We start from the raw sequence: 26,018 nt of genomic DNA, 5'->3' as shown, positions 1-26,018 counted from the left end.
ATTATAGGGCCATGATACAATTTATTTGACTACTTTCCTATCAATTGAAATTTCCATTATTTCTCCTCTTTTGCTATTGTTAATAGTGATGCAATAACAGTACATGTTTTGGGACATTTGTATGAGTAAAAGTAGTCCACATTTCTAGTTCACACTGAGATACAGAGTTCGCATCACTACTGCCTTCATACCAAGTCTAGTTGGTACTTGACTAACTCAAAAATAATGCTTTTGTTTAAGATGCATTTCTTATTTCCCTGCTCTTCCATCATAAAAACATGGAATCTTAGGGAGTAGAAAGGGGAATTTGGGGATCATCCAGTCCAAATTCCCTTATCAAATAAGGAAGCTGAGTTTTAGAAAAGTCAAGCATAAGTTAGTTAAATCAGTGACAGACTAGAGCCAAATCTTAGTCCCCACAGTGTTCCACCAAGCTGAGACCAAATTTGTTCTGAGAAATGTCTTAGTACTTCATCAGTCTAAGATTCTGTTTCTATAATTTTTTCTACACTTTCTAAATCATAACTAAATTTGAACTATCTCAAGTGCAATAAGGCTTTAAGTGAATAGAAATTGAAATCTTTTCTTCACTGGAAGGAAAGCCTAGGCAATTTTTGGTATATCTAAAGGGAGAAAACAGTTCAATCAGTTTAATTGTTCTATACATTTGGCTTATTATTGTTGAAATATGAGTCCACTTGTGAAATATTACAAAATGATAAAAAAAATACTTAATACATTTTAAACAATGCAAATTGGCACACATGGCCTAAAACTAAGTGAAGGCATTCATGTTCTTAAATGATCAAATTATGAGCTCTTACAAATGGTGTTATTTAATTTAAAATACAAATTTAAAACACAAATCCAGTTGTATTTTACAAATTTAAAATACAAATTTAAAACACAAATTTAGAACACAAATTCAGTTAATGCATCAAATCAAAATACAATCAAAGATTTGCACAGTTCCCTTGATATGCACAGTTTCTGTGAAACTGTGCATATGCAATGAAATGCACAGTTTCCTTGATAAATTTAAAAAGTTTCCTAAACAGAGCATAACAAAGACAAGCCTCAGGAAGGAATTGGGATTGTAAGAAGCCAGTGGGCTTCTCTTTCCTTCCCTCAGGCAGATCATGTTAATTTTCTACTTCCCAGAAGTGAAAGGAGCCACCAATTCATTTACATAAAGAAAGTGTGCTGTCTTATTTGCTTGACTTACCAAAGTTCTCCTTCACTGCTGTAATAATAACTCTTGAGGTGAACACCAGGACAGATGAGGCCCACCCTCTGATGCAGTCATAGCCTCTGACATGGTACTCCCCGGCCGGAAGGGAAGGGACCACGCACTGAAGAACGGTATGGTTACCAGAGACACCCATGCAGGGTGACATTCCTATAAAAATGTCAATGTTTGCAGCTCCTGAGATCTGGGCCACTGCAAAGGTTAAGATGCCATCGCTCTGAGAAATAGAGATCAATTCTGGGGTAAAGGTATTGCTATAACCAATGACTCCTATGTGATACCGAAGTCCATCTACCTCTATTTCCAGGGCAGCAGAGCCATTCCCTGTGGGAACAATGCACCGGATGAGCTCAGCACCGATGTTCACCATCAGGCAGGCCTGCTGGTCAATGTAGACTGACGTGGTGTTCTGTCCTCTCAGGCCTGTGCCCTCTATGGTCAAGAGGCTTCCACCATGTATGCTGAAATTCTTAGGAAAATAATGAAACACTTGGGGCATAATGTAGAAGTGTCTGGAAACATTATCAGAACAAGCATATCCATTTCTTGTATAAAAAACTGACAGGTAGTGGGGTCCTGGGGCCAAGTCTCTTGTCTGGCACACAATGTGGCTTGCATTTAAAAAAGTTACATTGCAAAGAAGTTGATCATCCACAAACACCATCGGCTCATCAGCTGTGGTGCCTAACCTCTCACCCCTAATCAGCACAGTGGTCAGAGACCCACTGGTGTTTGTGGACAAGGCGTCCATGACAGGACTTGCCTCTTCCCGTATGAAGAGAGTGCAATTCCCGTGACACTCACTGGTTATCCCATTGACCAGGACCGTGACGTTCAGGGAGAAGGAAGCTCCAGGCAAGGGGTCACCCTCCAGGCTAACCTGGCAGAGAATGGTGTGGTCTCCCAAACTCAAAATCTCACAAGTAAAAGGACCCGAGAGGTCAACCCGAACTGATCTCGTTCTAGAGTTAAGAAGCAACCCCCTCACAGTGAGTATGGTCCCACCACACGCCGAGCCCTGCGATGGGAAGATGGCCATTATCCGAGGCGTCACTGCAAATTGCTGGGGCACCACAGACATGTTAGCAAATCCCATCTGCTTCTGACGTACTTGCAGAGGATAGATGCCGGCCTCCAGGCTGTGAAGAGGGACGGAGCATCCAGACAGGCTTGAGTTACCCTGGAAGGACTGTGTCTCAGCATCACAGTTCAGGTTCCCCAGAAGGATGACTGAGTTGGAAAGGTTACTTCCTCCCACACGCAGGCTCAGGCTGCTGTTTGTGATTTCGCCTTGCATGGCAGTGACTACTGGTGTTGCTGCTGCTTCATACATGAAGGTGAAGCCATTCCCCACCAAGCTTGGTGAAGGACCACGGGCGAAGGACCTGTTGCCAGCCCAGACCTCCACGGCAGCTGGGACAGTGGGAGCGCCCGCATCGGGTATCTGGGGGGCCGGCAGGGTCTCACACCAGATGCTCGCCTCCGTTAAGTTCACAATGTCACAGGACTGATTGCCCACAAGTACCCAAACCAAAGCTGGGTCCCTGCTGAAGCCTATTCCTGAGATGCTGAGGATGGTCCCTCCTAAAGTATGAATATGGAAAACAAAATATTACAGCTGAAATTCTTAACTAAGAACTCACAGCACCTGTGCAAGTCCCAGGGCAATTAAGTGGAAGGTAGGGCATGTGTTAGTGAAACCTCAATTATTTTTTCTCACCCACACCAATGCTAAATTTGTGATTATTTAGACAGGAGTCAGATGTGGTAAATTCACATAACAGTAAAATAATACAAATTGTTATATAGGAAGGATGTCTTTAACACAAACTTTTCAAGTACCTTTGTATATCCTAGAAGGCACCACTTTAATCAACTTATACACTAATGAAAAATCAAATATCTTAATCTTCTTATCATATGTTATATTATTGGACATATTATCCTGTATGCTATATATAATTTGTACATTGTCCTGTATACATTCAACTTATATGCTAATGAAAAATCAAATTCACTGAAGTCTTCTATCTTCTATATTGTTCTATATAATAGTCCAATATTCCACATATTATACATTCTATTGTATTCTATTTATTGTACCATATATTCTATATTCCATATACAGGAGAGACATTAAAAGTCATTGCATCGTGCTGGTAAATTTGCTGCTACCTTCATAGAATCTTTGCCTTACTCTCCAGTAGAGAGGCCACCAAAGATCAAACCCCATCTTCAGGACAGGATTGGAGTAACATGACCCACGGCATAACCAAACTGTGCAACATGGCTTTTAGGAGGATTTTACTACACTCAAAAAGGATAATGTGCTATCTTATAGACGATCACAATGATCATTGACATGTCACTAGATTGCTTTCCATTCTTTCTGAAAACAGTTTTAGTGATTGATCTATTTGTCTTGTTCTTCCATCTCCCATATCAGCAAGTGTGTTTCTATTTCTGAGTCCTTCATCTGTCTCTCTCATGGAAAGTGAAGTCCCACAGATTCAATCCTCCCCTCCTTGCATGCACAGCATCTAAAGGGCGACTGTAGGACATGCTGCCCTTGTTTTTCTCATATCCACTCTAGAGTGCCACCCATCCAATGCTTCATCCTCTTTTCATTAGAAAAACAGGCACATCTCGGCCGGGCGCAGTGGCTTATGCCTATAATCCCAGCACTTTGGGAGGCTGAGGTGGGTGGATCACCTGAGGTCAAGAGTTCGAGACCAGCCTGGCCAACATGGTGAAACCCCGTCTCTACTGAAAATGCAAAAATTAGCCGGGCATGATGATGGCTGCCTATAATCCCAGCTACTCAGGAGGCTGAGACTGGAGAATCACTTGAACCTGGGAGGCAGACACTGCAGTGAGCCAAGTCGGCACCATTGCACTTCAGACTAGGCAACAAGAGTGAAACTCTGTCTCAAAAAAAAAAAAAAAGAAGAAGAAGAAGAAGAAGAAGAAGAAGAAGAAGAAGAAGGAGAAGGAGACTGAGGTAGAGGAGAGGAAGAGGAAGAGGAAGAAGAAAGAAGAAGAAAGAGGAAGAAGAAGAAGGAGGAGGAGGAGAAGGAGAAGGAGGAGAAGGAGAAGGAGGAGAAGGAGAAGGAGGAGAAGGAAAAGGAGGAGAAGGAGAAGGAGGAGAAGGAGAAGGAGGAGAAGGAGAAGGAGGAGGAGAAGAAGAAGAAGGAGGAGGAGGAGGAGGAGGAGGAGGAGGAGGAGGAGGAGGAAAAGAAGAGGAGCAGGCATAGGCATATGTCCTTATCATAAAAATTCTTTAATTTCCTGAGCAAATGAATCACCAAGTTTTAACACCCTTTTAAAAACACCCCTCAGTTCCTGGAGCCTGAGGAAAGTTTCTCTCCTGTTTCCCCTCTCTCTGACCTCACTGGCAAATTAATCCAGAAACAAAGTCTGAATATCCAGCAAATAGAATTGCTGGATAATTGATAACAGTCACACACGAGCCACTCACCCAGCAGGGACCCACAGCAAGGCTCGATGCTGAAAACTTCTGTGAGGTACTGGATGTGGAGATCAACCCTACAGAAGATAGGGAGATGGTAAGGAAATAACTGACAGAGAGAGATAAGAAAGAGTAAGCCAGAAGAGCCACATGTATTTTGAGGAGAAGAGCAAACTGTCTGTATAAGGTCTCTAAGATGTGTTCCAATGTTACGATGTTCATGTCTTTAACCCCTAACTTCTGAGGGAAAAAGAAAATACCTAACTCAAAACTAGAATGACCTAGCTGAATGCCAGACCATCAAACAAACCTAAAATTAACGCAAGTGGCCACCTCACCCTTGTGAGTGAATGCTGATCCCATTGATAGAGACAGAAATTCTGTGGAGGCCAGCTGGAAGTGCAGGCAGTGCCACCTCCAGGCCCCACGCTGACTGTGTGTGAACCAGAGCCAAGGCATCCTGGATGTGGACTTCCACATCCAAATCCGTATAGTTCACCAGCCTCGCCACTCCAATGACCAGGGTCTCACCGCCTGTGTTGAGAAGAATCCATTAGCCTCTGAGATGTGGGGTTTGTGGGCTCAACCATCTATTCAATTCTAAAACTGTCTTTTTGGATTAAATACACAGTCACCCCTAAGCATAATACTCTAAGAGTTTTGATACCAACCTAAATTTTTCAGGAAACTTCTAACACCATTTTTTTTTTTTTTTTTTTTTTTTGAGACACATCTCATTCGGTCACCCAGGAGTGCTGTGGTGCAACCTTGGCTCACTGCAACCTCGATCTCTAGGGCTCAAGCATTCCTCCCACCTCAGCCTCCCAAGTAGCTGGGATTACAGGCCTGTGCTACCACATCCAGCTAATTTTTGTATCTTTTGCAGAGACAGGGTTTTGCCGTGTTGCCCAAGCTGGTCTTAACCTCTTGGGCTCAACCAATCTGCCTGCCTTAGCCTCCCAAAGTGCTGGGTTTACGGGGGAAAGCCATGTTGCCTGGCCAAACAACTCTTTTAACAGAGATATGGTCTATAACCTCAATGGTATAAAGAGAAAAATTGGCAGTACGATTGTATTTAAGAGACACTAACTTATTTTCATGCAAAGGCAAACCAAGAAGTTTGCAGAGCTAACAGTCTTTATAACCAGCAAATAGCACCACATATTGGTTTCTCAACCTCCACTTTTCTACTGGTAGAAGTCTGAAGCTATATTTGAGTGTGCACTGAACCTTACAGTAATGCAGTATATGAGTTTAGTAGCTCATAACTGACAGAGTACTTTCATGTATGTTATCCAACTTGGTCCACACACTATCCTGATTATTTATATGGGGCAATTAATATGACTGGCATTTTGCATTTGAGGAAACTAAGCTCAGTAGCCACAGCCTCACGGCTATTAATAATTAGTAAAAAAAATATATATATATATATATATTTTTTTTTTAAAGTCAAGGACTGAGCCCAGTCTTCTGTCTTGCATTTCAATGCCTTTTTAGTTTAATTAGCAACTCTATTAAAATACGTACACTATGGGCACTTTCATGCAATTTCTTTTAACTCAAATATTTATTGAGTACTACGAGGAAGATGCTGCAAGGGGCACAAAATAAGTTAAAAACAGACCCTGCCCTCAAAGAAGCCTCAACGGTAGCAAAATAGGTGACAAAATGGCTTCAGTAAAAGATATACTATAAGAGAGGTGAAAATTAAGCACTGGGATTGCTCAGATCAGAGCAACATTATGAATATCAGGAAAGATGGAATGGGCAAGATGAGAGTTGAATTGGAGTTTGAAAGATAAATCCGAAAAGAAAGTCATAGAGAAGAGGGTGCTTATCATTTGTTTCTAGAAATTCCACGGTTTTATCCAAAACCTTTCACAGCACTTTCTCAATCAACCAGTGGCTTGGAGAGAAAAAAAGAGAATTGGGTGACATTCTGGAAGGTACGGGTAGGGTTCTGTTGTAGGGATAGGCCACGTTGATGGTGGTTCTAGGGCCAAAGACCAAGAAAGCCAAGCCAGAGGGATGTCTGCTTAACTCAGTGGACGGTAGTGACTACCAAAGACTTCTAAGCAAGGAAAAGATATGATTAAAACTGTTCTTCCAGTCTATAAGATAAATTGAAAAGATAGGCGAGGAGAAATCCAATCTGCAGACAATTATAGTCTTAATCAAGTAGACCAAATCAAGTGGGCAACAGTAGGAATGGAAATAAATGTCCTCACCTTTCCTGTGTCCCAGTGTGGCCACTGAGACATGGCTTGGACTAAATAAAGCATCTCTAGCTCCTTTAGCCTGTAACGTTTGAGGACTACTGCAGAGCTGGTATCTATGGGATGCCATGGCCAATTAGATGAGGAGGAGAAAGAGGTTGCTTGAAAGAGAAAAGTCAAAGAAGAGGGATGTGGTGTGGTGGGAAGACTATGAATCTGCATTCAAATCCTTGATCTGCCATTTTACTACCTCTGTGACTTTGGGTGATTTACTTACAGCTCCCAAAGCCTTGGATTTTTCATCAATAACATGGTTAATAAAGCCCATCCCATGTGGTTTGTTATAAGGATTAGGTTAGATATCCTGGGAAAGAATCTGGCATGATATAGTACACAAGAACGCCTCAATTAACTTTATTTTCTTCCTTGCTCCCCATTCTCTTGACTGCAAGTCTTCCCAGTCTCTACTGGGAAGTCTGAAGCTTCAGTGTAGTAAGTTCAGGGGATTTCAGTGCTGATTAAGGAAAAAGACATGACTACGAAGTGGCAGTAGCAAAAAATAAGCATTATGTGGGTGGTATTTTGACAGATTCACAGAGGAGGAGGAAGTCTCCCAGCATAAGACCTTCCACAGGCAGCAGTACAGGGCCCGCATCCAGAAAGGGAAGAAGGCAAGGGAACTGGGAGGGGGTGAGAAGATGAGAGAGGGGGGGCTCTGTGTCCAGATGACATCACTCAGCAGCCTGGTGAGTAGCCTCTGGGACAGAGAGCTCCAAAGGCATCAGAGGCTTAGGGTATTTTATAGCCCCAGGGTTTTCTTACCTATGGCTGATTGATGGGTGCAGTTTCATGGGGCATGCAAAGCAAGAGGACTTTAAATGGCTAAAAATATGCTTATTTTGGCTACATTGAAAACAAGTGGATGTGTAAAAGTTTGAATTTAGCATTGGCAGGCTTTTGAGCTAATGGATCCTGGGGTGCTATGAAGAAGTAAAAAAAAAAAAAAAAAAAAATAGGGCCAGTAGACAGGGCCTTTCTTTGGCTTGTTTATAAAGCATTCAATATCTGGCAAAATGATAGCATTCATTTCAACAAAGATTTATTGGTGCTTACTCTATGTCAATTCCTGGACCAGGTACTTTTACCTGCTTTATCTCCTATTTTCATGATTACCTTGAAAGAATTATTCCCACCTATTAAATGAAGGAACTGAAGATAAAAGAAGTTAAATATCTTACCCAAGGAATATGGTAAGTTCAACTAAATTTGGCCTAAGGCTATCTCTGTACCTCGAGTCTCTACATAAAGAACGGCAACCCAACTTTGTGATAAACTGAAAGCCTCAACTACCTGAGCTTCAGTTAATCACAGGCTGCCAGTTGATCAGACCATGCTCCAGTAAGGCAAACGGGGAGCTGTTTCTGGCCTCACTTACATTTTCTGTCTATAAATGCTGCCTGTTCATGTGGCAGAGTGCAGTTCTCTGAAACTTTTCTGGTTCAACAAGTTACTATTAGTCTTTGTTCAAACAAACTCTGTTAAATGTAATTTCTTGAAAGTTCTTCTTTTTAACAAGTGGTTGAGCTGGGATTCATGCAGATTCCATTTTTCCTGACTGTAGAATCTAACACTAAAGGTCCTGCACATCAAATTCACCACCACTCCCCATCCTGGGTCCCTCTTATGCTTTTATTTTCATTTCATCTCAGCCTCACAGTGATCATCAACATCATCTCTTGGATGGACATGTGCAGCACTCAAACTTAAAAGAGGCATTCCCAAAAGGCTACTACACTTTGTAGATTTTATAACATGTTCCCCTTTATTCTGCTTGTAGAAGGATTTAAATGCAAGTATAAATTTTTAAAAGAATGCATTACATTGTATGTATCAACAACATAACTTTGGAGCTCTTGGTCAATTGTCAAGCTAATCCTAGATGCCTCTGAGGCACTGATATAACATATTTATTCTTTTCATTACAGGTAAGAAATTTTATTAAAAGCCAAAAATCACTGAAATCTGAATATAACATGTAGCTCCCCCTCCCTTTTCTACCTCATTGGGAAGAATCTATACCACTAAGGAATTTTACACACTTCAGTCGCCTGAGGCAGCAAATTCTTCTTCTGCACTATCTGAACTGAATAATATTGGAAGCTAAAGGACACTTCTCTTTATTTATGTACTCTTGGGCTATGGAAAATGAAAACAGTACCAGAAAAATTGAGTTCAGGCTTTTTCTTTGGGAAATATGATGGTTTTTTTACAATAAACCCTTAGATAATGGCTGCCACAAACCCTGTTATCTGGCATTCAGTTCACCAGAAACGGAAGTTACCTGCTACTCTTCCAAATCTATATGGAATTACATGATAATAAATTATTATAATTCTACCTTGTCATATCCTCTGAATCATCAAAGAAAAATTATTCCATGTAGTAGGTGCTAATGAATCCATTATTTTTATACATAGAATGTCTCAAGAAACAAGAATTCTAAGTTAATCAGAATATCCCATTCTCTAATTATATTAAATAACTGCTACAATAGAACCTGCTGTCAAAAAGAAGTATTTTACAGTTAACTGCAAGTAGATAAGTATTTGGTATATACAAACAGATGACCTGTATTCAAGTTTTAGACAAATTACTTATTCTCTCCATTCCTTAATTTCCTTATCTGTAAATTGAAGCTAATAATCCTATAAATTAGTGGCAAGGATTAAATTACATCTATTATATGTTTATGCTATCATTATTGTCACTTACTAAATGCTCGAGAAACATATTTTGAATTGTAACTTTTGAATTCCCACATCCTTTTCATGATGGAAACTGTCCCATCTGTACAATGGTTCCATTTTACAGATGGAAAAGAAAGTATCAGGAGATTGATTTGATGATGGCTAAGATGAAAAAAGCAATCTCCTAGTTTTCAGGAAAAAACTTAAATCCAAAATATAATAAATTTCAGAGGATATTGATTGCCCTTTTTATAGGATCAATGCTCTAAGAAGAAAAAGATCTTGCAGCATCACATATTTTACCTGCTATGTTGCTTGTGTTTCTGCTTAGAGTCACAATAACTGGATTTAAGGAAGAGACATATGTAAATGCTCTGGGAAGAACTGCAGAATGGTTCCCTCTGATCACAGTCACATTCACAACGTGTCCATCTTTCCCCTGAAAAATCAATTTTAAAAATTAAACCTCAGTTCTATTTTAAAGTGGGACTGACTTAAGGGAAGATAACTCCATATAGAATTACTTTTAAAAGTTAATTTTAAGAAAGTTGTTTTTAAAGGGTATATTTGCTACTTCCAAGTCTTTCTCTTCCCCTAAACCCTGCACACCCTCCCCATTCTGCCCCTCATCCCCAACACAGAGTGATAAGTGCTTGGACTAGTAGTCAAGTGCAATGTTAGATGCATAAGGACATGCCCTAAGGGGTAAATAAGAATGATTTGCAATTAACACACCAATTGTTTCTGCAAAAATATGGCAATTTCAAATAAATATCTATACCTAGCTAAACTATCCATCAAGTATGAGAGTACTCTCAGGCATGTGAGAACTCAGAAAATTTCTCCATGATACATTCTTTTATAGGATGTACTTATGGTTATTATCTCATAAAATAAATAATAATTTAAATATATATAATTTATATTTAATATAAAATATAGTTATATTATCTCATAAAATTATATATATATATATATATTTTTAAAAACCCAAGAAACAGTGACTCTACCCAAGAAAGCAATCAAAGTAAGCACTAGGATAAAATCTGTAGAATAAACCTGGAAAATAAGCAGGCTAGATTGAAACAGGAGAACAGAGATAGCTTCAAGGAAAATGAATAACTGACATGATGGAACTTTTATTAAAAGATGTTGGATTTTACTTATAAGAAAGACATGTTGGCCAGGCGCAGTGGCTCACACCTGTAATCCCAGCATTTTGGGAGGCCAAGGCGGGTGGATCACCTGAGATCGGGAGATCGAGACCAACCTGATCAACATGGAAAAACCCCATCTCCACTAAAAATACAAAAAAAATTAACTGGGTGTGGTAGTGCATGCCTGTAATCCCAGCTACTCAGGAGGCTGAGGCAGGAGAATCACTTGAAGCCGGGAAGCGGAGGTTGTGGTAAGCCATCATTGCACCACTCCAGCCTGGGCAACAAAAGCAAAACTCTGTCTCAAACAAACAAACAAACAAAAAGACATGTTTAGAAAACAAAGTAAGAACTCTAGGGGGAAAAAAAAAACGAAAGAACTATAAAAGAAAAAAATATACTACCTGGTTCTGCCAGCATCATTTAAATAGTTAGAATAATATAAACATGTTTTATTGATTTAACATAAAAATGGTATTGCAACTATATTTGAAAGAATTAAAAGTGTTTTTTTCAGGAAGAGGGAATTGAAGAAGGGAGAGGAGGGGCAGGAGAGCATAATTTACTATTTTCCTTTTAACCTATGCATCTATCACTTGGATCAAAAGTAAAATTCACTTTTTATTAATGTTTATTTTCTCTGGTAAAAGAAATTAAGCAGTACATGTCTTACCCATTAAAATGGCAAATATATATTAAGATAATAAAGTGATAACCCAGTATTAGCCAAAGTGCCAAAAATCAGACACTTGCACAATGATGATAGGAGTATAATTTGAAAGGGAATTTCAGACAACTGGACACTACATATCAAAAGCTTTATAATTTATATTAATTTATCCTGAGAAAAGAAACGTACCCCCAAAACATAGTTATTAGGATGATTAAAGCCCTGTTGTTTACAGTAAGAAAAATCTAGAAATTATCTAAATGTCTGGTAATAGGGAAGAGTTAAACAAATTAGAGTACAACCACATATTGGAATTGAATGTAGTTTACATATAAAAGCTAGCTTTTCATAATATTTAAGGAACTAGATGAGATTAAAATGTAGGACTAGTGATCAAAGAATATTTTGAAACTTATCTCCCAGGGGATCTTTATTTTGGGGTCATGGGTGTGCTAGGAATGTTGATACTGCTTAAGTCAACTCTGAATAGAAAGTTCAGCGGCAGCTGTGAGTGTGACTCTCCCCAACAGCACCAGGGAAGAGCCCAGACTCAAATGCCTTAATAGGCCATGATATAGCACTAATTGAAATGAAAGGAAGAGGTTAGGGACTTGTTTTTAAGAGGAAAAGGAAGCAAATGGAGAATAATTAAAAAGATATTTCTTAGAAATCACACATTCTAGAAGTTTCTAAGTTCTACAATTCATACCCATACTAGAAAACAAAATTGCTGGTGAAAACTAAGTTGTTTGTTGTTTGCTTAATAGAGAAGGGAGACTTCGCAATATATAAGCCTTGCAAGTCAACACCCAGAATGTGCACTAGCTAAATTTATTTGTTATGTGTCACTAATACTCACTGAGAGTACAGACCAGAACTGCCTGGTTGTTTTCTTTTTAAAGAAATTAATTGATGTTAATTACAAGCTCCATTGGTGGGGTTAGTTTCCCACTTCATAGCAAAACAGACAATATAACTACTACAAGCATACTATCATGATGAGAAGTTTATATCAGTTCACTGAGTTCTAAGAAGTGATTCACTGAAAACGTTATGTTAATAGTGGTCACTCACCCAGAGAGAAAGAGATATGAAAGGAATCCACTTACCCTGGGTGGAACTTTGCACTGAATTCTGCTTGAATTGCTTGTAGTGACATTTATAGCACAAGAGTAAGATCCAAATAATACCAGGCTAACACCTTCCAAACTAGAGCCTCTGATGGTGGCCCAGAGCCCTCCTGTAACAAAAACAGCATATTCAGATGGGATCACCAACCATACAGGCAGACAAAAATTAATTATGTACAAGATGGATATAATGAAATTAAAATATGAAACTCCTTAGTCAAAAGAAAGGCAAAGCTCAAACTGCAGGAAAAAAACTGGAGTTAAATACATAAACTATCATATAGAAAGGGAGAAATAGTGACAGGAGGGCAGAGAGAGGTAGCACTGCATCCTGAAGACCTTTAAGAGTAAAACCTAGGGACACAATCATGCCACAAGTCAGAACAGTAGGTAGTAGTCTCTGAAAACTCCTTCTGCCCTAAATTTTAAAGATCATTCCTGCAATCCTATAACACATTTTTTTTTCCTAAGAAACCACGTGTAACAGAGCATCATGGTGGAAGGAACGGTGGCTGAGAGTCAGGGTCAGGGCCACAGATTGCTCAGCTACTTTCAGCAGGTCATTGTAGTATGGCCCCTGAGCTGAAGGGTCAGCATTTTCCTCGTCTTTAAATAATAGTGTTAGCCCTTCCAGCTTTGTGATTTGACACTACACATACTAGGTTCAGGTCACTATGAAAATACAGAAATGACTGGTATCACCGCCCACTGCCATCAGAATTTTTCTACTGACCACTAAAGAGCAACCACAGAAACCCCCATTTCTTCCCTGCAGATGTTAGCAAGAAGAGAGTTGGCTCCAGTTCTGCTATCACAGCACACGTTTCCATGTGGAGGAGCAGCCTTTGATCTAGCTGATGTATAACGATGCTTCTGGTCTGCCATCTCCCCAGATGGTGATACAAGAGAGGCAGTCAGGCCACCAAACAGCCTTACCCTCCTTGAGGGTGGGGAGGGGTACAGAAGCAAGACTACCTTCAGGCATGTTGGGGACAGAAAGCGGAATCTACAAAACCTGATGAAAACCTTTGAGGACAGTGTGACTCGGTGGACTAATACCCTGAAGTTAAATGAATAAGAGCAATATACAATCGTGATATAAAATACACAGTATCTGGAAACAAACTTCACAAGAAAAAAATTTAAGAAGGTAAAAAAAATTGAAAAATAATCTTTGAAATACTGTTGAATAACTTAATGGATGGATTAAAACTTACATAAGAAAACTAAAATAAATGGATCAAGAGAATGAACACCATAAAGGTGACATATCTTTATAAATTAAAGCATCAATGCAATTTCAATAGACACATAAACAGAATTTGTACTTAAATTAGACAAGCTGATTCTTAAGTTTAATGAAAAATAAACAAGAATAGCCAGAAAACAAAATTTCAAAAAGAACTGTAAAGAGGTCTTCTGCCAGACATTAAAATATCTTATATAGTAACTATGGTATCAACTACATGGTAAAATAAAATATAGTCCAGAAAGAAACGCAGATCAATATGAGGCTATAGGGTAGGATACAAGTGACATTTCACATAAGTGCAAAATAAATTATTTATTCAGTAAATAAAATGAGTAAATATCACTGAAAAAAAACTAAATCTGAATTTCTACCTTATATACTTCACCAAAATAAATTCCCAATTTATCAAATATTTGAATATTAAAAAGTTTTTTAACTAGAAGGAAGCATGGCAGAATTTTTATTTTCCTATAATTTCAGAGCTGCAAAGTCTGTACTAAGTATTTTACAAGTCCTGAAGCCATAAAAGGAAGACATCTTTTATTATATAAAAATTAAAAATATTTATGAATTGCCAAAATGAAAAACAAAGAGAGAAATGATAATAAAGGGCAAATATCCTTAATACATAAAATGCTCTTTAAAATCAGTAAGAAAGAACAATACTGCATTAGAAAAAATGGGCTAAAGAGATAAACAGACATTTCACTGAAAAGGAAACACAATGCCCCTAAACACATGAAAAGATATTCAATTTCTGTCTCAATAAAATAAATGCAAATTAAAACTACAATGAAATATTCTTTTTCTCCTACAAAATAGGTAAATGTCAAAAAGGTTGGGAACACACCATGTTAGTAAAATGTGGTAAATAAACACTCATATGCATTGCTGCATAGGCAATAAATTATGCAACCTCTAAAGAGAATATTTTGATATTTACCAAAATTTTTAATGCACATAACCTCTTGATCCAGCAATTCAACTTCTAAGAATTTATGCTACTATTTTTGCACATGTACAAAATGGGACAACTCCATATACTAAATAATAAAGTTGAACCCTGTTTAGGGCTGAATTATGTCTCCTGCATCCTCATCAAAATTTATGTTATTAGCCTAGCTCCCAATAACACCAAACATGACCTTATTCAGAAATGGGATCTTGGCAGATGTAATTAAACTAAGATGAGATCATACTAAAAAAAGATAAGCCCCTAATCCAATATGACTGGTGTCTTTATAAAAAGGGGAATTTGAGCCAGGCACGGTGTCTCACGCCTGTAATCCCAGCACTTTGGGAGGCTGAGACAGGCTAATCACGAGGTCAGGAGTTCGAGACCAGCCTGGCCAGTATGGTGAAATCTCATCTCTATTAAAATTACAAAAAATTAGCTGAGCATGGGGGCGTGCACCTGTAGTCCCAGCTACTCAGGAGGCTGAGGCAGGAGAAGTGCTTGAATCTGGCAGGCAAATGTTGCAGTGAGCTGAGATCACACCACTGCACTCCAGCCTGGGTGACAGAATGAGACTCAGTCTCAAAAAAAATAAAAAATAAAAAATAAAAGGTTTGGTGTAGGGGTGCAAGGGGGAAGTTTGGACACAAACAAGACACAGAGATAATACTGTGTGAAGATGAAGCAGAGACTGGGGCGGTGTTCTATCAGCCAAGGAACACCAAAGATTGCCTGTAAGACACCAGAAGTTAAGAGAGACATGGAACAGAATCTTCCTTAAAGTTTGGTTCAGAAGGAACCAACACTCCTGACACCTTCATCTCAGACTTCTGGCCCCCAGAATTGTGGGACAACAAATTTTTGTTGTTGAAAACACCCAGTTTGTGGTACCTGATTGCAGCAGCCCTAGCAAGCTAATACAAATCCCTACCTCATACCATGTACAAAAATTAACTCGAAATGAATCAGGTACCTACATATAACAGCCAAAACTGTAAAACTCACAGAGGAAAACATGGGCATAAATCTTTGTGACATTGGATCAGGCAATAGTTTCTTAGATATGACATCAAAAGCACAAGCAATAATGATAAATATAAACTGGACTTCATCAAAATTTAAATTGTGTGCTTCAAATAGCACTATTAAAAAAAGTGAAAAGGCAACTCACACAATGGGAAAAAATATCTGCAAATTATTTATCTGATAAGTGATTAGTATCCAAAATACTTTAAGAACTTACACCTCAACAATAAAATGACAAATAACTCAATTTAAAAATTGGCAAGATTTGAATAAGCATTTCTACAAAGATGTATAAATGGCCAATAAGGACATGAAAAGATACTCAACATCTTTAGTCATTAGGAAAATCAAACCCACAATGAGGTATCATCCTATGCCCATTAAGATGGCTACTATGAAAAAAATAATAATAATAACAAGTACTGGTGAGGGTATGGAGATATTGTGACATGGTTTGGCTCTGTGTCCTCATCCAAATATCATATCAAATTATAATTCCCGATGTTGGGGGAGGGTCCTGGTGTGAGATGATTGGATCATGAGGGCAAATTTCCCCCTTCCTGTTCTAGTGATAGTGAGTGAAATCTCATAAAACCTGGTTGTTTAAAAGTGCATAGCATATCCCTCTCTGCTCTCTCTCTCCTGTCACCATGTGAAGATGTGCTTGCTTCCCCTTCACCTTCTGCTATGATTGTAAGTTTCCTGAGGCCTCCCCAGTCAAGCCTCCTGTACAGCCTGCTGAACTGTGAGTCAATTATACCTCTTTTCTTTATAAACTTTCCAGTCTCAGGTAGTTCTTTATAGCAGTGTAAGAATGGACTAATACACATTGAAACCCTCTTATATTGCTAGTAGTAATGTAAAATTATGCAGCCATTTTGGAAACAGTTTGGCAATTCTTTAAGAAGTTAAACATGGAGTTACCATATGACCCAGCAATTCCATTTTTAGGTGTATACCCAAAAGAGCTGAAAGCATATATTCATGCAAATCCTTGTACACAAATATTCATAGTAGCCTTAGTCATAAGAACCAAAAAGTGGAAACAATCCAAAGGTACATGATGAGATGAATGGAAAACAAAATATGGTATACTCATACCATGTAATATTATTTAGTCGTAAAATTGAATGAAGTACTGTTATATGTTACAAATACATGAATCTTAAAAATATCATGCCAAGTAGAGAAGCCAGATGTAAAAGGTTACATGTTGCATTACTTTATTTATATTAAATGTCTATACAAATTCACTTAGACAGAAAATAGATCTGTGGTTACCAGGGATAGGGAAAAGGGAGGAACAGTGAGTGACTACTAATGTATACAGGTTCCTTCCCAAGATGTTGAAAATGTTGTTGAATCAGGTGGTGATGAGGTATACAACTTTGTGAATATACTGAAGACTGCTGAGTTTACACTTTTTAAAAATGATATGGGAATTATATCTCAATTTTTTAAGTTAAAAAAGAGATCCTCAGGGTAAAGAAAAGAATAAAATATCTCTACCTATTTCTAAGGTACACTACCCTAGGCCAAGCCAACATTATCTCTCCCCTGGATGTCTGTCATACCCTCCTAACTGGTCTTGCTGGTTCCATCTTTGCCTCCCTACCATGAGTTCTCACACAGCAGCCTAAGTCAGATCATGTCACTTCACTTGAAATCCTCCAATGGCCACCATCTCACTCAGAATAAAAGCTGAGTAAGCTGAGGGCCATTCAAATTCCCCAAGGTCATATAACCTGCTTTGGGTCATCTTCTACTACTCTCCCCTCACTCAATCTACTCCAGCCATGGCAACCTCCATGGCATTCTGGAACAAGCCAAGCCCACTTTGACCCCAGACTTTTTGTTCCTTGATGTTCCTTCTGACTTGAACTGTCTTTCCCAAGATTTCCCCAGAATTCATTCCTTCGTTTCTCCCATATCTCCCTTCTCTAAGGCCACTCATGTCATTCCTCCAGTGCCAATAACCATCCCATCACAACCATCCATTCCATCCCTCTTCATCCCCTTCCCTTCTTGATTCTTATCCTACACACTTACCATCACTGCCCCAAGAACAGAGCCTTTGTTTTTATTTACTGTACCCCCAGCATTAATAATGCCTGGTAATAAAAGCTAAATGCATTGTCATTATGATTATTGTTGATGGTAACAATTAAAGGTTGAAGAGGTGATGATATCTTGCCATTCTCATTTGAAAGTTTAGACTACGGCCACACAAGGGTCCGTACCTTAAAAGAAGACAATGCTATCTCAGCACAAAAATGAATGAAGAAAGTATGTAAAGCAAAGCCAAGATTTTCTTCAAAAAAATTCTTTCCAGGGTTTTGCTTCTGTAAACGGGTAGGTGATGATTTATCGCATTATTGTATCCATTCATTACATATGCAAATATTCTGTAAATTTCTTGCTGGTAAGCCCCAGCCTGGTTCTCTTTAAATCCCCTAGAGCATCACTTCTCAAACTGTACTCTTCATAGAGATTGCCTGAGGACATGTTAAAACACAGATGGATTCAGAAGGTCTGGCGTGGAGCCTGAGACTCTGCATCTCTAACAAGTTCATGGGTATTACAGATACTGCTTGCCCAGGACCACACTTTAAGGACCAAGGTCTTCAGCACCTCACACAGGGCTCTACGGGATGGCCCAATCAGTGTTGAGTGAGTGAGTAGTGATTAACTCATAGGTGGCAGGGCAAAGGAAGAGTTAATAGAAAAAGTTTAAATCCAATAATAAGGAAAGCAGCCGCTACAGCCTCTCTCTCTCCCCCTCTCCCTTTCCCCATAGTCTTAATAAAAGATAATTTGTACCCGCTTGGCATATCCCTGCTCAGAGTTTTCCATCTTTTGCTAAAATAATGTACAATCCTCCTAGAAATTCCTTCAAAAAACAGCATGTTCTGATAGGGTAACCAACTCATTCCAATTTTCCTGGGACCAAGTTTTAGCACTAAGAGTTCTGCATCCTTGTTTTAAAACTGAGTCTTATGTCCTGGAAACCCCCTCAGTCCCAAGAAAACTGGGAAAGTTAGCCACCCTACCTGTGTAAAGCACTTTGTCTAGAGGAAACAAAGATGACCGAGTCACCTGTTTGCCTTAAGGTGGAGGGAGCTAAAGAAGGTATGTGTGGGCTGAACAGCAAAGGTAACTCTGAAAGAAGATCAAAGCCCCTTATAAATCTATAGAGAAAACTACACTATGCCCTACACTCAAACCAATAATTATTGGGTTAATACAGAATATGATCTTTCACTCTGAGCTCCATATATCATCTGACTTTCCTTAAATCATGGAGAAATAAGTGCAAGTTATGCTTGCTCTGTTTTATGTGCAGAAACAAGGTGGGGTGGGCCTCCTAATTCACTCTTCTAGGCAAAATAGGGTCAGAAAAAAAAAATCTGTTCTTTTGAACAACGAGTTTGTGGCCAAACCACACTGCTTTTAAATATGTTCTAAGCTGCAGTCCTCTGGACTCCAGAATAAACCATGACAAAAATCCAAAGCATTAAGGAAAAGGGTTTTATGCTGTAATGTTTATTCGTTAACAAACATAAGCCTCAGTATTCCTGAGATTCTTGCAATCTGACTGGGTTGTTTTTAACTGGCTGTGTCCCTCAGAAAGCAGAAAGTCAGGGAGAAATATTTGATTTTCCATAGAACTAACCCAATTCACAAGGTTATGTTGACAAGACCCACCACCCTCTGTATTGCCCACCACTCAAATGGCAATCGGTTTTGCATGCTAGCCAAGTATCCCAGTGCGCATCAGTCCACAAACTTATGAAATATCAAACATGTATGAAAGTTATGTAGGACCCAATTACGCCTGACACCACCAGCCAAACTATAATCCTTTATGTGGCAAGTGAGTTCATTTAAGGGCTCAAATGTTTGTTGCTCATTTAGATACTTATGTCAGTAAACAAAAGACAGTGAATCGCAGTGAATATGGAATTCATTACACAGCAGGACTAGATTCCTACCAGCAAGAACACTAGCTTCAGAGAGTCAGACGCACTGTGAGACCCTCCCCAGATTACCAATATCCGCAGCTGTGGAAGGCTCCACCGTATCCAGTCTAGGTTCCACATTTAGGAAGAGGTCTTCTCCAGTGGCACTGATGGCAAGACCAGAGGGCCTCACCAACATCAAGATCCGATGCACTCCAACAGGCAGCAAATCTGTCTGACAGACTACATTGGTCTGGTTTGAGAAAATAACTTTGCAATTCATTTTATTCACTGTAACCTGCAAGAACTGGGAGTCACCAGAGAAACCAGTTCCAGTAATATAAATCATTAGGTTGACGTCGCCATCTTAAAGGAGGAAAGAAATTTTAAAAAAACAAACAAACAAAATAATCTCTCAGTGATATTACTTCATTTAAGAGGCCTCACTATCATCAAATGCTCATTCTCTCCCCCAATCCCCTCCCAAAATTCAAGGAGCTGAATGCTGACTTAAATATTGGCCACCTGTATTTATTATTGTAGTACACAGCCCCGATCTTAAATTTTCTCCAGCTAGTGAGAAGAGATCACCGATCAATTTTTTTAAAAGAACATAGTATTTCAAAATAAAGGACAAAGACAATAAAACATTTTTAGTCATCAAAAGTCTACTTCTCCCCATTTCAAATCATGACCATTTACCTTAGATAGACCAAAACATAACACTTTCTGCTGCATCAGTCAACCTCTGCCTAATGAACTAATGTATCTTCTACCCACCCATCACCAGCTACATGGCCTCTAACAAAATCACTGCAAGTCTCAGGTTTATACCCATCTCAGAGCCAAGTCACAAATCATACCAACAGAGTACCACACAGAATGGACACAGGGAGTTGACCCTTGGAGGTACTGGAAAGAGCAGGAACCTGGGCAATGAGCTGGTACGTCATTCACTCGCACAACCACCTGAAAAAAGGCAAAATTTCTTTTCAATTTTATGCATTTCATATCTGCTAGGGTATTCATAAAGTATCTGTGAAGCGCTCCCAAGCTGAAATGTGTTCATGATTCGCTTATTCTTATTCTTTTTTTTTTTCTATTTTCCCAGTAATTAATCTTAAATTGCAATGAATGGTTCAAAACACATGAAGCTTTCTTAAAATGATGGTGGACATGCTGAAACCCATTTCTGTAATTAAATGTGCGAAATATTGAGTAAATTTTCTCTCTGTCATATAGAAGTAAATTTCACATGCTTAAACTGCATAAGGATTTCTCATCACTCTGTATTTCCAACCAGGTACCTACTTTATGTGACAAGCCCTTTATTTGCTACTAAAGACCAACAAATTCAGTGTGTTCCTTCCACCATCACTATGTGAATATATAACTAAAGACTAGAGTGTATTTGGATACTTTAGTTGGGGTCTCTTTTGTCACAGAATGGTAGATTCCCAAAGAGAGACTATATATATGTCCCTTTCACTGGAACTAATGTTAATCTAATAGAACTCAAAAACTACTTGGAAATGAGAAAGGTAAAAAAGATATGACTCCGCTGATTCTCTATGTATAAAAAATGCATTAATAGCATACAGATTATATTTATGACAGTGTTTCTTTATTAAGGGAAGAGGTATTGGCATGGCATGGACAATAAAGAACACTTCAATTTTATCTATTCTGTTTCATTTTTTCCATAAAGACAAAAATTATAAATATATCAAAATGTTGACAATGTCAATTTTCAGTTTGGGTACCCAGGTGTTGATATTATTCTTTATTGCTTTTGTATTTTAAAACTTTATCAAATGGAAAGCAGATGACCTATAACAGAAATATGGGAAGATAGGAAAAAAATAAAAGGACATTTTAAAGACAAAAAGAATGACCTAGCTCATTTACTTTTTGATACCTCGGATAGAAGCATAAATCATATTTAGCTATAGAGATTCTCAAATTTTTGCACCATAACAGTAGTATCAACAATTATAATAGAATATTGTGGTTACAAGGCATTTATATTTTCAGGGAAATGTACATACCCTGCGGGGGTACAAAAAGGACAGCCATAAGTACCCCTGTTTTACACAGTGGCAAAATGACCCTTAAGAGCTAAATCAATGGGTCCATGATACAAATCAGGGAGGAGCTGAGTTAGACTTGAAACTGGAGCTTGCACTTAGGATGGCCCATTCACTCTCACCTGACTATGCTGGTTGGCAGTAGCCAACATGTCTCCAAATATGGGTCCAAGAAAAACTCCACCATCATATACCACACGCATGGCTGCAGCAGGATTCACTCCAGTAAGGTTTTCATCAGAGACCTGAGATGGTTACATTTCTGGTAAATTCTGTCATGGAACCAAAATCTAATCTTGTCTAATCAAATAATAAAGGGTCTTTTCACATTGTGTTTCAGATAATCAGATAGCTAGAAAGTGAAAGTAGAGTGACAGAATTGAAATATAGAAACATAACAGTAAATAATGGCTAAGGAAAGCCCCAGTAGATTAGAGAAATATTCATTTGCAAGTCGATTGCCAAAAGAGGTACAATAAACCATCTTCTAAGTCTTGAGATACCTTGCTTCTCCATGTTTTTCCATTTTATATGTTTGCAATCCAAATTATTAAAATAAAGTGGAAAGAAACAGTGCCATGAGATAAAAGCAAGGTCTCCCATTCTTCCTCTATCTCCTTTCTAGAATTTCGATTGAAAATCAGATAACCCACACCACCATACAACTAGGAAAAAATTTTCATCTTGGGCTTCTTTTTATAATAACCAAATGCTAGATGATCATTAGATTATTTTTTAAAACCCTAAATATGCAAGAGCATCTGGTTTTGTCATTACACAAAGACAGCAAATTCTTTTCTAAACTTCCTTCTGCTATGCCATCTGCTTCCACGATCATCTAAGTCAATCACATCTGCTTAAATTATCCAATAACAGATGTAGAATTATTGCATGGTGGACACTGACCAACAACTTCACTACCTACAGTGAGTTAGGAAGGGAGACGTTGGGTTTAAATTGCTTTTTCAGGGATATGAGATACAAAATATGTGTTGAAAACTTCCAGAAAGAAAGATCATAGAATCCCTTTACTCGAATATTCCAACAAAATTAATAATTCATGACTGTTTCCATTTGTGTAATTCTTATTTTTTTTTTTTTTTTTTTTGCAGAATTTCTCCAGGGCAGCAAATCCATACCACTAAAAGGGATACTATACATACCCTGATAAAATTGGGCAAATCCCCAATCTGAGTGGACCAGGACAAGGTCCACACGCGTTCGTAGCAAGTGTATAGATCCTCCTTCACAGAGAAGTCACTGGCATTAAGGTACCTGGATGTGAAGTCATCAGCATTATTCTGTAAGAGCTGGTGAAGGTGATGAGCAGAAATTTGTACAGGGACTTCTGTGAGAGAAGGTTTTGATGCAGAAAACACAGACACTAATTAATTCACCTTACTGGGTTTCATCATCAAGGATAACACAACACATACCAGGATGCTTATCAAATTTTCAGGAGACCCTTCTGTCAAAATGGAACTTCAGTAGAATCCCCAGCCCTAATTAAACCATTTTTTCCTAAGATAAAGACAAGTAGATACCCACTTTTTATATTACACTATCTTTCATTCATACCATATCACACAGCAATCAGAGAGCACAGCCATGTCAGATAAAATCATCTCAACTGTCAACTCGAAATGTAAACTCCACACACCCTTGAATGCCTGAATGTCTAATTAAATATTAGATCTTCCCTGGAAAAATTTAGCTGGCCCTGTGAATAGAGAAAAGTTGGCCACTTTTCACAGGGAGTGAGGGAAGCATACAGCAGCTGACACCCATAAAAACTTGGCCAGCCCAGCTGAGGAATGTTGGCATTTAACTTCAGTTTCTCAATTAGAATTTTCTTTAAGCCCAACCACCTGCTTCCCCATTCCATGTGCCCACAGAGGAATAACAGGTCTCTGTGTTTGAACCCTGCTTTGTGCTCTACCAGAAGTTCCCATTTCATTAGCTGCTCCCAGCAGCCCTGTGAGGTGAATCATTGGGTACCCTAATGCCTACTTTAGGGATGAAGAAAATGAAACCCAACCATAGCTTGCCAGTGCAGTAAGACAGGTTTACATGAAAACCCAGGTTGCCTTCTATCTACTCAATAGCATTTCTCTTGAATTCCACACCACTCTGAAGGGTTAATAAAATATCACTGCGTTTCTAAATTGCTAACGAAATTCTTATCCTTTTACAAAGCATGTTTCTACATTCATACAGAGTTTCAGATCCATCACCATTCAAGAGGCCAGGCCAAGGCTGACTTCCCCAGTTGTTTTGCAGGTAGTGATCTGAGGATCATCAGTGATATAAATCAGTAGCAGGAAGTCTCTACGGATGAGCTGTCATCCATGAGAAGTAAAATCAAATATAAATAGCACAGTAATGGGCCTCACAGAGGCAGGACATGGTTGATGTTTATTCCCCCATTTACCAGAATCAACACCTAGGGATCTTCAACTTCTCCTGAGTCACCCTATTATAATAAAAACACCACTCTGTTCCTCCCACCCAAGAGGTCCTGCGCAGGCCTAGGAACTTTCTGCTTGGGAGGGCAGAAGACTTTAGGACCATGTTCCAACTTTTATACAGCCCCTCTCAAGTTCTACTGAGCCTTGCTCCTGATTCCCCACGTTTCTACCAAATAAGTAATGTATCATTATCACTTCTAATCCTTGCTCTTTGTGCATTGTATGTATTCTTGAAGATTTACAAACACTCCTCTATTTGCATCTGAAAGTTCTTTCTACATTTGTTGGGACCACTAAAATCCTCCATAGTATATGGTGTCACCATTAAGTTTAACTCTGATGGACCATGGCTATCATGTATCTTGGTCTATAAAACTCTAGAAAGAAGAGGACTGACCCAGGAATCAAATACGTGGGTTCACAACTGGACCCTGTCATCAGCTATTTGTATGACCTTTTGACAAGCCTCAGGGTAGTTGGCTGAATGGTGAACCCCCGAAAAGATGGCCTAATGGCCTAATCCCCGGAAAATATCAACGTTAACTTATAAAGCAAAACAATAAACTGCATATGGCAAAAGATGTAGCTAAGGGTCTTGAGAGGAAAAATCTGTCCTAGATTATCCCCGGTGGACCCTGAATACAATTATGTAATAGGTACCCTTATAAGAGAGAGGCAAAGAAAATTTTGAGATAGAAGAGGAAGAAGCAACGTGACCACAGAGGCGGCGGTTGGAGTGATATGGCCACAGCCAAGACATGCTAGCCACCACCAGAAGCCAGAAGAGGCAGGAGCAAATACTTCACAGGAGCGTGGCCCTGCCGACAACTTGATTTTGGACTTCTGGCCCCAGAACTGGGAGAGAACCATTTTTTGCCATTTGAAGCCACCCAGTTTGTGGTAACTCCTTACAACAGTCCCAGGAAGCTGATCCACTCAGTTTCCACATCTACACATCTTCCACATCTACAAAATGTAAAGGTTGGGGTAGCATTAACAGTAAGCCCCTTTCCAAATCTTTCATTTTAAGAATTGTCACTTTCAGACACTGGAAAATAAACAAAATAGCTTTAATACTATCACCTGACAACCTCCCAGGATGTTGCTCCCTTGGGAATGTGAGTGAGATTATGTGAGTGAGAAGTGTTGCACCCCCAGTCGCCCCTTTACCAGAAATCACTGTATTAGGAAGCTGGATGCGAAAGTGTCCTCCTAGAGGTGGACTTGTCCGCTGTTGTCTCTGTGTGGTCGCCAGGACCAGTCCAGATCCCTCTTCTGTTCCTTCAGTGGGCACAGAGCTGTGGCACGTCAGAAACAAAGCATTAACGTCTGGGTTGGGGTGTGCACCTAGGAGGACCTCGTCTGAAGGATGTCCTGTCTTGCTTAGGCTGCAGCCTTCCACAAAGAGCTAAGGGACCTGAAGAAACTCAGAAAGGGAGTTTTCAGGACCACACGATGTGAGAATCATTTCAGAGTAACTTAATTCACCTCTATCATTTCAGAGTGAAAAATGTTGGCATTTAGAGCCTACCGATATGGTGGACTTCCTCTCTGCCACTGAAGATGTCTCAACCCTTCATTTTCAGTTGATGGTTTTATTGCTTTTTCCTGCCCAGAGGACCAGGGAACA

The 26,018-nt window shown here is 39.1% G+C and overlaps 1 protein-coding gene across 1 annotated transcript in view; it reads right to left on the bottom strand.

Annotated features, from left to right (window-relative positions):
- The window catches only part of LOC105490872 (PKHD1 ciliary IPT domain containing fibrocystin/polyductin), a 472,028-nt gene that overhangs the window by 398,361 nt on the left and 47,649 nt on the right, over positions 1 to 26,018 (bottom strand). The window contains 10 exon segments of the mRNA XM_071096950.1: positions 1,226 to 2,833; positions 4,728 to 4,795; positions 5,057 to 5,252; positions 9,988 to 10,123; positions 12,621 to 12,751; positions 19,924 to 20,199; positions 20,697 to 20,802; positions 22,043 to 22,165; positions 23,084 to 23,268; positions 25,559 to 25,686. Coding sequence (XP_070953051.1) covers positions 1,226 to 2,833; positions 4,728 to 4,795; positions 5,057 to 5,252; positions 9,988 to 10,123; positions 12,621 to 12,751; positions 19,924 to 20,199; positions 20,697 to 20,802; positions 22,043 to 22,165; positions 23,084 to 23,268; positions 25,559 to 25,686 — 2,957 coding nt within the window.

The sequence above is a fragment of the Macaca nemestrina genome, chromosome 5 (genome assembly GCF_043159975.1).
Source record: "Macaca nemestrina isolate mMacNem1 chromosome 5, mMacNem.hap1, whole genome shotgun sequence".
Lineage (NCBI taxonomy): Eukaryota > Metazoa > Chordata > Mammalia > Primates > Cercopithecidae > Macaca > Macaca nemestrina.
This window is presented reverse-complemented; position numbering and strand designations above follow the sequence as displayed.